The sequence below is a fragment of the Erythrolamprus reginae genome, chromosome 1 (assembly GCF_031021105.1).
Source record: "Erythrolamprus reginae isolate rEryReg1 chromosome 1, rEryReg1.hap1, whole genome shotgun sequence".
Lineage (NCBI taxonomy): Eukaryota > Metazoa > Chordata > Lepidosauria > Squamata > Dipsadidae > Erythrolamprus > Erythrolamprus reginae.
Window position 1 is genome coordinate 395,151,466 of NC_091950.1, and position 12,211 is coordinate 395,163,676.

General features: G+C 40.2%; 1 protein-coding gene across 1 annotated transcript in view; it reads left to right on the forward strand.

The window, feature by feature from the left end:
• The window catches only part of SMTNL2 (smoothelin like 2), a 45,112-nt gene extending 39,013 nt beyond the window's left edge, over positions 1-6,099 (forward strand). Inside the window, exon 9 of the mRNA XM_070735008.1 lies at positions 1,551-6,099. Within this exon, the coding sequence (XP_070591109.1) occupies positions 1,551-1,677 (127 nt within the window). The 3' untranslated portion in view covers positions 1,678-6,099. The remainder of the gene's footprint in view (positions 1-1,550) is intronic.
• Positions 6,100-12,211: the final 6,112 nt, after the last annotated feature.

Consider the following 12,211-nt stretch of genomic DNA (forward strand, 5'->3'; position numbering starts at 1 on the left):
ATTGCACAGAGCTCTTACCTTTCCTGGGTTAAGAAGGGTACATTTTTAAAATCCATGCCTTATAATGAAAAACACAAGGACATAATTTTGAGGAAAGTTTTATAAGATGATGGGTTGGGACCTACCCCTTGAATGATAGCTTTCCTTCATTTTTTCCATTCCCAATTTTTTCCAGTTTGTTAAAATATTCATGAACAGGGAGTGACATAGAAACATAGAAGACTGACGGCAGAAAAAGACCTCACGGTCCATCTAGTCTGCCCTTATACTATTTCCTGTATTTTATCTTACAATGGATATATGTTTATTCCAGGCATGATTAAATTCAGTTACTATGGATTCACCAACCACGTCTGCTGGAAGTTTGTTCCAAGGATCTACTACTCTTTCAGTAAAATAATATTTTCTCACGTTGCTTTTGATCTTTCCCCCAACTAACTTAAGATTGTGTCCCCTTGTTCTTGTGTTCACTTTCCTATTAAAAACACTTCCATCCTGGACCTTATTTCACCCTTTAACATATTTAAATGTTTCGATCATGTTCCCCCTTTTCCTTCTGTCCTCCAGACTATACAGATTGGGTTCATTAATACAGATTGACATGGTAACAAGGTCAGCCAATGAATAGGCAAAGCAAAAGCCAATGAATAGGCAAAGCAATGAAAACTTAAACACAACTGAGTCTGTACAGAGAATTGAAACTTAAGCTAGAAGGCTGAGCATGGCTCATACCACTCTGTACTCTGTCTCCTCTGAACTAAAAGCTGCTTGTAACTGCTGCTACGTTAAAGACAAACTCTTTTTTTAAATAAAATAATAATAATAATAATTATTATTATTATTAATATTATTATTATTAAATTGGATTTGTATGCCGCCCCTCTCCGTGGACTCGGGGCGGCTAGCAACAGTGATATTATTTTACTGAAAGTGTAGTAGATCCTTGGAACAAACTTCCAGCAGACGTGGTTGGTAAATCCACAGTAACTGAATTTAAACATGCCTGGAATAAACATAGATCCATCCTAAGATAAAATACAAAAAATAGTATAAGGGCAGACTAGATGGATCATGAGGTCTTTTTCTGCCGTCAGTCTTCTATGTTTCTATGTTTCTATAAAAACAGCATGTAACAATCCATTACTAAAACAACTAAAAAACCCTTATTTATAAAACCAAACATACATACAAACATACCATGCATAAATTGTAGAGGCCTAGGGGGAAAGAATATCTCACTCCCCCCATGCCTGACGGCAGAGGTGGGTTTTAAGGAGCTTACGAAAGGCGAGGAGGGTGGGGGCAATTCTAATTTCTGGGGGGAGTTGGTTCCAGAGGGCCGGGGCCGCCACAGAAAAGGCTCTCCCGGGTCCTGCCAAACTCTGCTACTGGTATTGTAAATACTCATCTGTTATTATGTATATAAAGAGGTGAATGAATCCAGCTGAATCAGTTTACCTGTGGGTGTGATTTCTGGATTTAATTTTGCAACGAGCTCTGAAAAAAATTGCCTGCCTTTCCTCAATCTGATGCCTTGCCTCCCTTTGTAGAAAAATGGCCAACTGTGACCGCTTGATTGAAGTGGAGGACATGATGCTGATGGGCCGCAAACCAGACCCCATGTGTGTCTTCACCTACGTGCAGTCTCTCTACAACCATCTCCGGCGCTTTGAATGAATCCGGGGAAGGCCATGATTCTCAGAACGGGACTGCTACACAGCTGCTTTTGTGCTAATGTTTGGTGCTGCTACACAGCTGCTTGCAGAGGGAAATCCCAGGCCGCTGGACACAGCCACAAGCCAAAGCCAAAGATAAAAACAGTCATGGTTCCAGGGCAGCCAGAGCTCTTGCTGAAAACAAAAAACGATAGAAGGCCAGCAGTTCCTTCCTTGTTCTCTCTAGGCAGCTGTGAATAGAGATTCTTGCTCCAAGAATTTCCTTTTAACTATATGTGCAAGCTGATTTGACCAAATTGACCTAGAGGGATAAATTCAAGCATGGTCTCCTCTCTTCCTCCCTGTGTTTCTTCCATAGATATCTCTCAAACGTCTGTTTGCTATGTCTATAATTTGTGGGCAGCAATGCTATTAGTTGCTTTGTATTATTATCCCTCTTCTTTTCCCTGACTCCATTTCCTTATGCTCTGAAATTCCTGGGATAGATTAATGCATAGAGACCAATTCTGGTGTGGATATTTTCAAGGCTAACGTGCAAACCCTTCTGATCACAGGAGCTTCTTGCATCCTTTTGCATACATGTGTTTCCAAAGGTATTGAAACCTATTTTCCTTCAGACCACAAGACCTGTTGCTTGTAAAATATGCTCTTGCAATAATGGAGTAGATCAACCTGCATGACCACAACTGACCCTTCGCCAAAATTTGCTCCAGCATTATTTCTCCCCCTATAACTGTTAAATCTGCCACCTGAAAGTTGCCTGCTTGAAGCCTGCTTTGGACCCACCTGAAACTGAGCTCAGGCCTGAGTTAAGGTACCAAAACCACATTGATCTCCAATCTCTAGCAAGCCTGGAACAGGAAGAGTTTAATTTGCTTGACCTGTGCTATAATTTTGCTTCACTAAAGGTCCTCAGCAGATGATTTTATTTATTTATTAATTAATAGAGTTGAAAGGGACCGTTAGGTCATCGAGTCCAACCCCCTGCCTGAGCAGGAAACCCTACAGCACCCCAGCCAAATGGAAGTCCAATCTCCTCTTGAAGGTGTCCAGAGTTGGGGAGTTCACCACCTCCCCTGGCAGGCAGTTCCATTGGTTGATCGCTCTGACCGTCAGGAAGTTCTTCCTTATTTCCAGGTTGAATCTCTCCTTGGTCAGCTTCCAACCATTGTTCCTCGTCCGGCCCTCTGGTGCCCTGGGGAATAAAGAGACCCCCTCCTCACCGTGGCAACACCTCAAGTATCTGTAAACTGCTATCATGTCCCCTCTAGACCTTCTTTTTTCTAGGCTGTCCATGCCCAGTTCTCTCAATCTCTCTTCGTAAGTCTTGGTTTCGAGTCCCCTAATCATTTTGGTTGCTCTTATTTGCACCTTCTCCAGAGTTTCGATGTCTTTTTTGTAGTGAGGTGACCAGAATTGGATGCAGTACTCCAGGTGGGGTCTGACCAGGGCATAGTAGAGTGGTATTAGTACTTCCCTGGTCTTGGAGCGTATTCCTCTGTTGATGCAGCTTAGGATTGAGTTGGATTTTTTGGCTGCTGCTGCACATTGCTGACTCATGTTTAGTTGATTGTCCACCAAGACTCCAAGATCTCTTTCGCAGTCACTACTGCTGAGTGGGGTATCTCCCAGGCTGTATGTATGTCTAGGGTTCTTTTTGCCGAGGTGGAGGACTCTGCATTTGTCGGTGTTGAACTTCATTTTGTTGGTATGGGCCCACTGTGATAGTCTGTCTAGGTCTTCTTGTACTCTGAGCCTGTCCTCAAGGGTGTTGGCTACCCCCGCCAGCTTGGTGTCATCTGCAAATTTTATTAGTTCCCCTTTTATTCCCTCGTCCAGGTCGTTGATGAAGATGTTAAAGAGTACAGGACCCAGGACAGAGCCCTGTGGTACTCCACTGTCTACTTTTTTCCATGTGGATTTGGTGCTGTTGAGGACAACTCGTTGGGTGTGGTTGGTCAGCCAACTGTTTATCCATCTACATGTGTAGTAATCTACTCCATTTTTTTCTAGTTTGTGGATTAGGAGATTGTGGTCGACTTTATCGAAAGCCTTACTGAAGTCCAAGTATATGAGGTCCACTGAGTTGCGTTGGTCAACTGACTTGGTTATGGTGTTGAAAAATGATATGAGATTGGTTTGGCATGATTTGTTTCTGATGAATCCGTGCTGGCTATTGGATATGATCTTGTTTGTTTCTAGGAAGTGGGTAAGTTGTTGGCACAATTTAACTGACTTGAGCTTGAAGTTATGTAAAGTTAGGATTCATTAATGCTCAAGTGGGAGAGCTCCAGGGAATAGTAGGGATGTAAAGTCTAGAGGGCTCATTCAGGTGATGTTATCTAATACTGAAGCAGATATTGGTAACCATGTGAGGGTTATTAGATTTAGCATTTGGGGAGGGGGAGGTTTAGGGAAAAGAAAGTCCATACAAAAGGTGCAGTGAAAGGCAACAAAAAAGGGACAAAGGAGATAGAAAGACCAAAATGAAAGATACCGTGGGGCAATTTGGCTGGAGGAGAACATATATATTATTTTTCTCAGTTGGGAATAGTTTATTTTATTTTATTTAAAAAAAAACCTATATTAAACCTGTTATAGGTGTACATCAGGGCTCCCCAAACTTGGCAACTTTAAGACTTGTGGACTTTAACTCCCAAAGAATTCTGGGAGTTGAAGTCCACAAATCTTAAAGTTGTGATGTTTGAAGACCTCTGGCTTAACGGAACAGTAGCTATTCTGCATGTAAACATTCTCAAGTACGAATGAGCGAAGTTTTCACTTCATTTCCAAACAATGAAATTGGGTGGATTGGGCATTGACAATGTCAGGCGCAAAGAATCAGGATCATTTGTAAGGTTGCAGCAAGGCTGGAGAATTCTGGGAGTTGAAGTCCAATTGCCAAGTTTGAAGACCTCTGGTGTACATTATGATGTAGTAGGAACAGCCTCTGGCGGAGACAGAAATGAAAATTGTGGGGTGCATAATCCTGAGCCATGAGGTTGCTCACTCCTGCAACAGAGCAATAATACTTACTCCAAATAACTACGGTGATACACAAGGACTGTGGAGAGACTCTTAAGGGCAGACTGCTGAAATTCTGCATAATACTTGCATACCTTAGTCTTCTGGTCTTGAAGGAATGAGGAGAATTTGCTCTTTATGATATACATCAAATTCCCCGGAGCTGATTGCCAGAAAGGAGAGTTGATTACAGCAAGAGCACCACTGAGTCCAAAATGTTTCTCCAAAATATTTGAAGTAACTGGTGCCAAATACATCAGTCCTGGTGCCTGCTGACTGAGAATTCTGGAGGGTACCAGATTGATAAGAGTCATCCTAGAAACATTTGCCCTGGTATGTGGGAGAATTGTGCTCAGTCCAATAAGGAAGAAGCTCCAAATCTTCCAAAACTATCGTGGCTAAAATGGGGTTGTGGTTCAGATTAGCCTGGACTGGGAAAAGTGTTTACATTTACCCATAAGAAATTACGCTGAATTTTAGACCACACTATTAGAGAAACAGACATCTAAGTTGCGACACACTTCTAATCTCAGTTTTGGGATTTGCTTTTTCACACTTTGGAGCTATTTTGAAAATGGTCTCGAGATTTTGCATGAAAGCAAGTTGCCTAGTATCAGCATAAGATGCTTTATAGGACTAACCCCTGCTGGTCATTTGTTAAGAGTTAAATACTTAGTTCTTTACTCTGGAGAAATTAACTTTGTCTCAAATATCCTTTGGATTTGGGCTCAAACTCCTCTAAACTCATCATTGACTAGATTAAGCTATTTACATAATATTTTAATGTCCTCTTGAGCCAGTTAACTGTATGATTTGGGATAGTGTGACCTGAATCTTAGGGTCATGCAATTTTCTAAACACAAAATCCAGATTAACAAAACTCAATTGCTGGGTTCACATAGCATGTTATGTATGAAGAAATCAAATGATGGTTAGGTTAATGCCCCGATTGTAAGAATGTAAGATAAGGGCAGGGATCCCAGCACATTTAATTTAGCTTCATCTACCGTGTTCAATCATGTGCGTTGTGTATGTTTGGAGCAGGGTGTATGTTTTATGTCATGGCTTTATTCAAATGAAGAAAATAATATAAATTGGACATGACCGACAGATTATGGAATTTACACCATTATACGAGGCTCATATCCCATCATCCTGATTTTTACGGACGCTTATGTAATCAAAGCTATTTGGCTATCCTGAAGCAGCAGGAATAGACATATGTGTGTTTTGGGGTGAATTAGTGATTTTTAATTGTCTGGCCCACACAACTCTGCCACTACAGATCATCGACTTCTTGCCAAGGTGTTTCCCTGCAGTCAATAGCTTGCTCAGAGCAATTTTCCTGCCTTGGGGCTGTACAGATGGCCACTGCAAACCAAATAAAATCATGACAACTTTGTGTTTGGTCCTTATTTTATTCTCAGGAGCAAAATGCATGAAATTACAAGCTATAACTCAAAAGATGATAAAAGAGTGGTGTCAGATAATATTAGCATTAGAACAGCTGATCCTTCCTGAAAAGTTGTGTGAACAAATACATTTATTAAATGTAATGCGGCCACCCATTCCAGTGGACTCTCAGAAGTGAGAGATGCATGAAGAACACAGTCTTGCAGATATTTTAGGTACTAGGCTTCATCACCCCCAATATAACTTATTACGGGGTCCTCAAATATGGCAACTTTAAGACTTGTGGACTTCAACTCCCAGAAAATCCCACAAGTCTTAAAGTTGTCAAGTATGAAGACTATTGGCTTATGACTTTCCAGAAATAACAGTTTGGCCAGAGAAGGGACAGCTCCTTATTTCTTAATGCTAAGGATACCTATTGCTATTACAATAATCCCTCGCTACTTCGCGGTTCATTTTTTGCGGATTCGCTACTTCACTGGTTTTCAAACGGGGCTTAAATCCATTAAAAATTTTAAATCCATTAAAATTCATAAAATTCTTCTACAGTACTAGTACTCTATTAAAGAAACTGGTAGGATATCACATGTATTTCCAGCTGAGAAACATTATAGAATGACTGTTTAATGCAAAGGGTGGGTTTTAAAAGTCCAAATACTCATTAAATACATTAAAAAATATCTTTCCTCTACTTCACGGAAATTCGTTCTTCATGGGTGGACTTGGAACGCATCCCCCGCGAAAAATGAGGGATCACATTATTTGGAAAGAAGAAAATATCAAAACATTTTGGAAAACACTTGGAAAAGCTACATGGATTTATTTATTCAAGTGCTTGTCAAAATTGGAGCGATGTGAAAGGCTGTCCCCCTTAAAAGGAAAGTGAATTGAAGAATTGAAAAATCCAGTCTGGCAGCTTTACTGCGTGGATGGAATCTGTCATTAAGGGATGGATGATCCTTTTTGGGGGGGTTTGCACTTATTTTTTGCTTTACGGGATGGGAGCAAATGGTAATGAATTTCAGCCTTTGCTAGATTTTCCAGAGATGGGAGGAACAGAACTTATTGAATTACTACTGTTAATTGTGTAATTAATTACATACGGTAATTAATGTAAAATTTAAAAACATAGGAAAGAATCAATCTACCAATTGTTCATTGAGCTAAACGACTCTCTGATTGGAAAAAGCCACCATCAGACTGGTGTTTTTCATTTGTTTGGTTGACAGAACCACTGATCGGCCAATCCCATGTTGTCCAGGTATGCGGAGAGTCACACCCTTAGTAACTTCTGTTTCATAGCACCATGCAAACTCTGCAACCTGGCTAATGCTGTCGGTCACCTGTTGGTGTAAAACTCAACCAAGTCCCTTAAAGACAAGCAGTTACATTCACACAATATGCCAAACCTGGTGATTATTCACTTGATCTTGTTCTGCAAATCAGACACTTTGGTTAGTATACGATTTATGTCAATGTACAAATATAAAATGTGGATTAACTTATTGGCCAAACGAAGCAAAGTTTGTTGAAGTAAGCAAGCATTTGGGGGAATATAATCTCTGAAAAGAGAAGAGGCCCTAATGGTGCTTAAGCGCAGCGTTGTGCCTACCGTCCCCCTCCTACTGTCCTATTGCCTAATTTACCTGTACCTGCTTTGCTAATGTTTATGTTTATACCAATACCTACTATCTCGCACCTGTTTGACAAATAAATAAATAAAATAAATATTCCTGTCAGAAGAATGAGGAGAGTCCAATATAAAATCACACTTCACAACTAAGAAAATTTCTAAGTCTCTGGAAATACAGTGGTACCTCTACTTAAGAACGTCTCTACTTAAGAACATTTCTAGATAAGAACCGGGTGTTCAAGATTTTTTTGCCTCTTCTTAAGAACCATTTTCTACTTAAGAACCCGAGCCCAGAAAAATTTCTCAGGAAATTTGAGAGTGGCACGAAGGCTCGGCCAGTTTCCTGCCATTCCCCCTTTAATCTCGGCCATTTTGGGGCTTTTCTGGGTTGCCAGAGGAGCCTTTCAGTGGCGCTTAAGGAGGCTTTGGCAGTCCAGAGCGAACGGAGCATTTTCCTTTCTCTGGGCGCTGCCTCAGTCCCTCTTTTTTTTTTTTAAGCCTTAAAGGTTTGGATTCCCCTCACCTCACCTTCTTCCTTCAGCAGCGACTGTCCTCCTCCTCTTCTTCCTCCTCCTCCCACCCAAATTCCGAGCTTTTATTTCTTTCCTAATGGGTTTGCATGCATTATTTGCTTTTACATTGATTCCTATGGGGAAAATTGCTTCTATTTACAAATTGCTTCTACTTAAGAACATTTCTACTTAAGAACCTTAAGTTCTTAAGTAGAGGTACCACTGTACAAATATAAAATGTGGATTAACCTAGTAGCCAAACGAAGCAAAGTTGGTTGAAGTAAGCAACAAACTTAAGTACAAATTAAGGAATGAATTAAGTTCTTAAGTAGAGGTACATTTTTCAGGCTGCTGCAAAGATCGGAAGTGAAGAGTTTCTGTCTTCACTGAAAATCCATTGATCATCTGGATTTTTGCATCCAGATGTGGATGCCATCCTTGCAAAATCTGCTCACCCTTCACAATCAAAGGCAAGCTCAGAGAAAAGGATCCCTCAGCTTTCGGCCCTGGAGGGTTTGTGTCCACTGCCACTTTGTTTGTTTGTTTGTTTTATTTGTCAAACATTTATTTTATTTATTTATTTATTGGATTAATATGCCGCCCCTCTCCGCAGACTTGGGGCAGCTAACAACAGTAATAAAACAGCATATAATAATAATCCAATACTAAAAACAGTTAAAAACCCATTATTATAAAAACCAAACATACATACAGATATACCATGCATAAAATTGTAAAGGCCTAGGGGGAAAGAGTATCTCAATTCCCCCATGCCTGGCGGTAGAGGTGGCTTTTAAGCAGCTTATGAAAGGCAAAGAGAGTGGGGGCAATTCTAATCTCTGGGGGGAGTTGGTTCCAGAGGGCCGGGGCCGCCACAGAGAAGAACCAGGTCTTCAGCACTTTCCAGAGGAGTCTTGAGTGAGAACCATAATAATCTCTGGGGGAATGATGTTCCAGAGAGAGGGAGCCACCACAGAGAAGATCCTTCATCTGGGTCCCATCAGGGGTATTTCTCTAGAGGACGGGAGCTGCAACATTCCTTGCCTCCCCGCTCTGGTGGGTCGGGTAAATGTGTCTGGCAAGAGACGGACCCTCAGATATGCTACAATCACAAGCGAACAAAATGGACACAAAATACTACTCCCCTCCCAAAAAAGGCAATAATGAAACTTGAAACAAATCTTTGCAAGTTGTTGTGCAAATACAGCAACTTGATCTTTAATCCAGTGTTTCCCAACCTTGGCCACTTGAAGATATCTGGACTTCAACTCCCAGAATTCCCCAAACATATATAGCAGTGGTTCTCAACCTGGGGGTTGGGACCCCTTTGGGGGTCGAACGACCGTTTCATAGGGGTTGCCTAAGACCGTGGAAAAGACCAATTTCCCATGGTGTTAGAAACTAAAGCTTCTATTCTGGTGCCTTGGAACATATTTTTACAATCAGACCAATCAGGCGTTTACAGTGGGGGTTTCCGTCTGACCTTCCTGCCAATCAGCTCTGTTGGGAAAATTGGCGCTAGACTTATGATTGGGGGTCACCACAACATGAACTGTATTAAGGGGTCGCAGCATTAGAAAGGTTGAGGGCCACCGTATAGGATAGTAGTAGTTTGTATAAACATTACATAAGTTTAAAAAATAGCGATAAAAGAGGACAGTGGGACAGGGACGGTAGGCACAATGGCGCGCTTATACACACCCCTTACAGATCTCTTAGAAACAGGTAGAGGTCGACTGCAGATAGTCTAAGGTGAAAACTTTTGGGAGTTGGGGAAGAAATCATAGGTAGTGCATTACAGGCATTGATCACTGTTGCTAAAGTCATATTTTCTGCAGTCGAGTGTGGAGCGGTTTACATTGAGTTTGAATCTATTACGTGCTTGTGTACAGTATTGCTGCGGTTGAAGATGAAGTAGTCACTAACAGGAAGGCCATTTTGCTATATGATTTTATGAACTACATTTAGATCTGATCGGAGGCAACGTAGTTGTCAATTGTCTAATCCCAGTATTTCAAGTCTGGTTGAATAAAGTATTTTGTTGCGAGTGGAGGAGTGAAGGACTCTTCAAAATTTTCAACCTTAGATTGTCTACAGTTGACTTCTCCCCCTTTCTGGGAGGTCTGCAAGGGGCGTTCATTATTTATTTATTTATTTTATTTTATTAGATTTGTATCCCCCCCTCTCCGAAGACTCGGGGCGGCTCACAACAACAATAAAAAACAGTATAAACAATGGAACAAATCTAATAATAAGAATTATATAAAAACCCCAACTGTTAAAAAACCATACAACCATAAGCGCACCATTGTGCCTACAGTTCCTACCCTACTGTCCTATTGTCTTTTTAAAATCATTACTTCCTATGTTCTGTTTATATAAACTACTATCCTATACTTGATTGACGAATAAATAAAATAAATAAAAATAAATTATTTCGTTAGACAAACAGAAAAAATATATATTTCTGGACTCTTTCAATTGCATTTCATCTGGGGGTCAAAGCAATGGAAATTGCAGTTTAATGTTTCCAGATGTAAAATAATGCACTTGGGCAAAAAAAATCCTCAATCTGAGTAATAATAATAATAATAATAATAATAATAATAATAATAATAATAATTTATTAGATTTGTACGCTACCCCTCTCCGAGGACTCGGAGCAGCTCACAACAAGCAATACATATACAAATCCAATATTAAAAACAATTTTTAAAAACCCTTATAAAAAACAATCATACAATCCAGACAAACCATTATATTGTATTGGCAGTTCTGTGCTAGCAAAAACTTCAGAAGAGAAGGATTTGGGGGTAGTGATTTCTGACAGTCTCAAAATGGGTGAATAGTGAAGTCAGGCAAGTAGAGGTAGGGAAAGAAAGTAGAATGCTTGGCTGCATAGCTAGAAGTATAACAAGCAGGAAGAGGGAGATTGTGATCTTGCTGTATAGAGCGCTGGTGAGACCACATTTGGAATACTGTGTTCAGTTCTGGAGACCTCACCTATAAAAAGATATTGACAAAATTGAACGGGTCCAAAGACGGGCTACAAAAATGGTGGAAGGTCTTAAGCATAAAACTTGTCAGGAAAGACTTAATTAACTCAATCTGTAGAGTCTGGAGGACAGAAGGGAAAGGGGGGACATGATCGAAACATTTAAATATGTTAAAGAGTTAAATAAGGTTCAGGAGGGAAGTGTTTTTAATAGGAAAATGAACACAAGAAGAAGGGGGCACAATCTGAGGTTAGTTAGAGGAAAGATCAGAAGCAACATGAGAAAATATTATTTTACTGAAAGAGCAGTAGATGCTTGGAACAAACTTCCAGCAGACGTGGTTGGTAAATCCACAGTAATTGAATTTGAACATGCCTGGGATAAACATATATCCACCCTAAGATAAAAATACAGGAAATAGTATAAGGGCAGACTAGATGGACCATGGGGTCTTTTTCTGCTGCTTCTATGTTTCTATATAGAATAGAATAGAATAGAATAGAATTTTATTGGCCAAGTGTGATTGGACACACAAGGAATTTGTCTTGGTGCATAGGCTCTCAGCGTACATAAAAGAAAAAGATACATTTGTCAAGAATCATGAGGTACAACACTTCATGATTGTCATAGGGGTCAAATAAGCAATGAAGAAACAATCAATATTAATAAAAAATCTTAGGATACAAGCAACAAGTTACAGTCATACAGTCCTAAGTGGGAGGAAAAGGATGATAGGAATGATGAGGAAAAAACTATATATAAATCACTATCCTATACTAATTGACAAATAGATAAAATAAATAAAAATAAATTATTTCGTTCGTCTGGACACTCTCGATTGCATTTCATCTGCCACCCAGGGCTAAACTTTCCGTCCATTGGTGTTAAAAATGGCCGGCGGCGGGACCAGAGGTTTGCTGATAAAAAGGATTTCACGCATTCCAATCTCCGGATCTC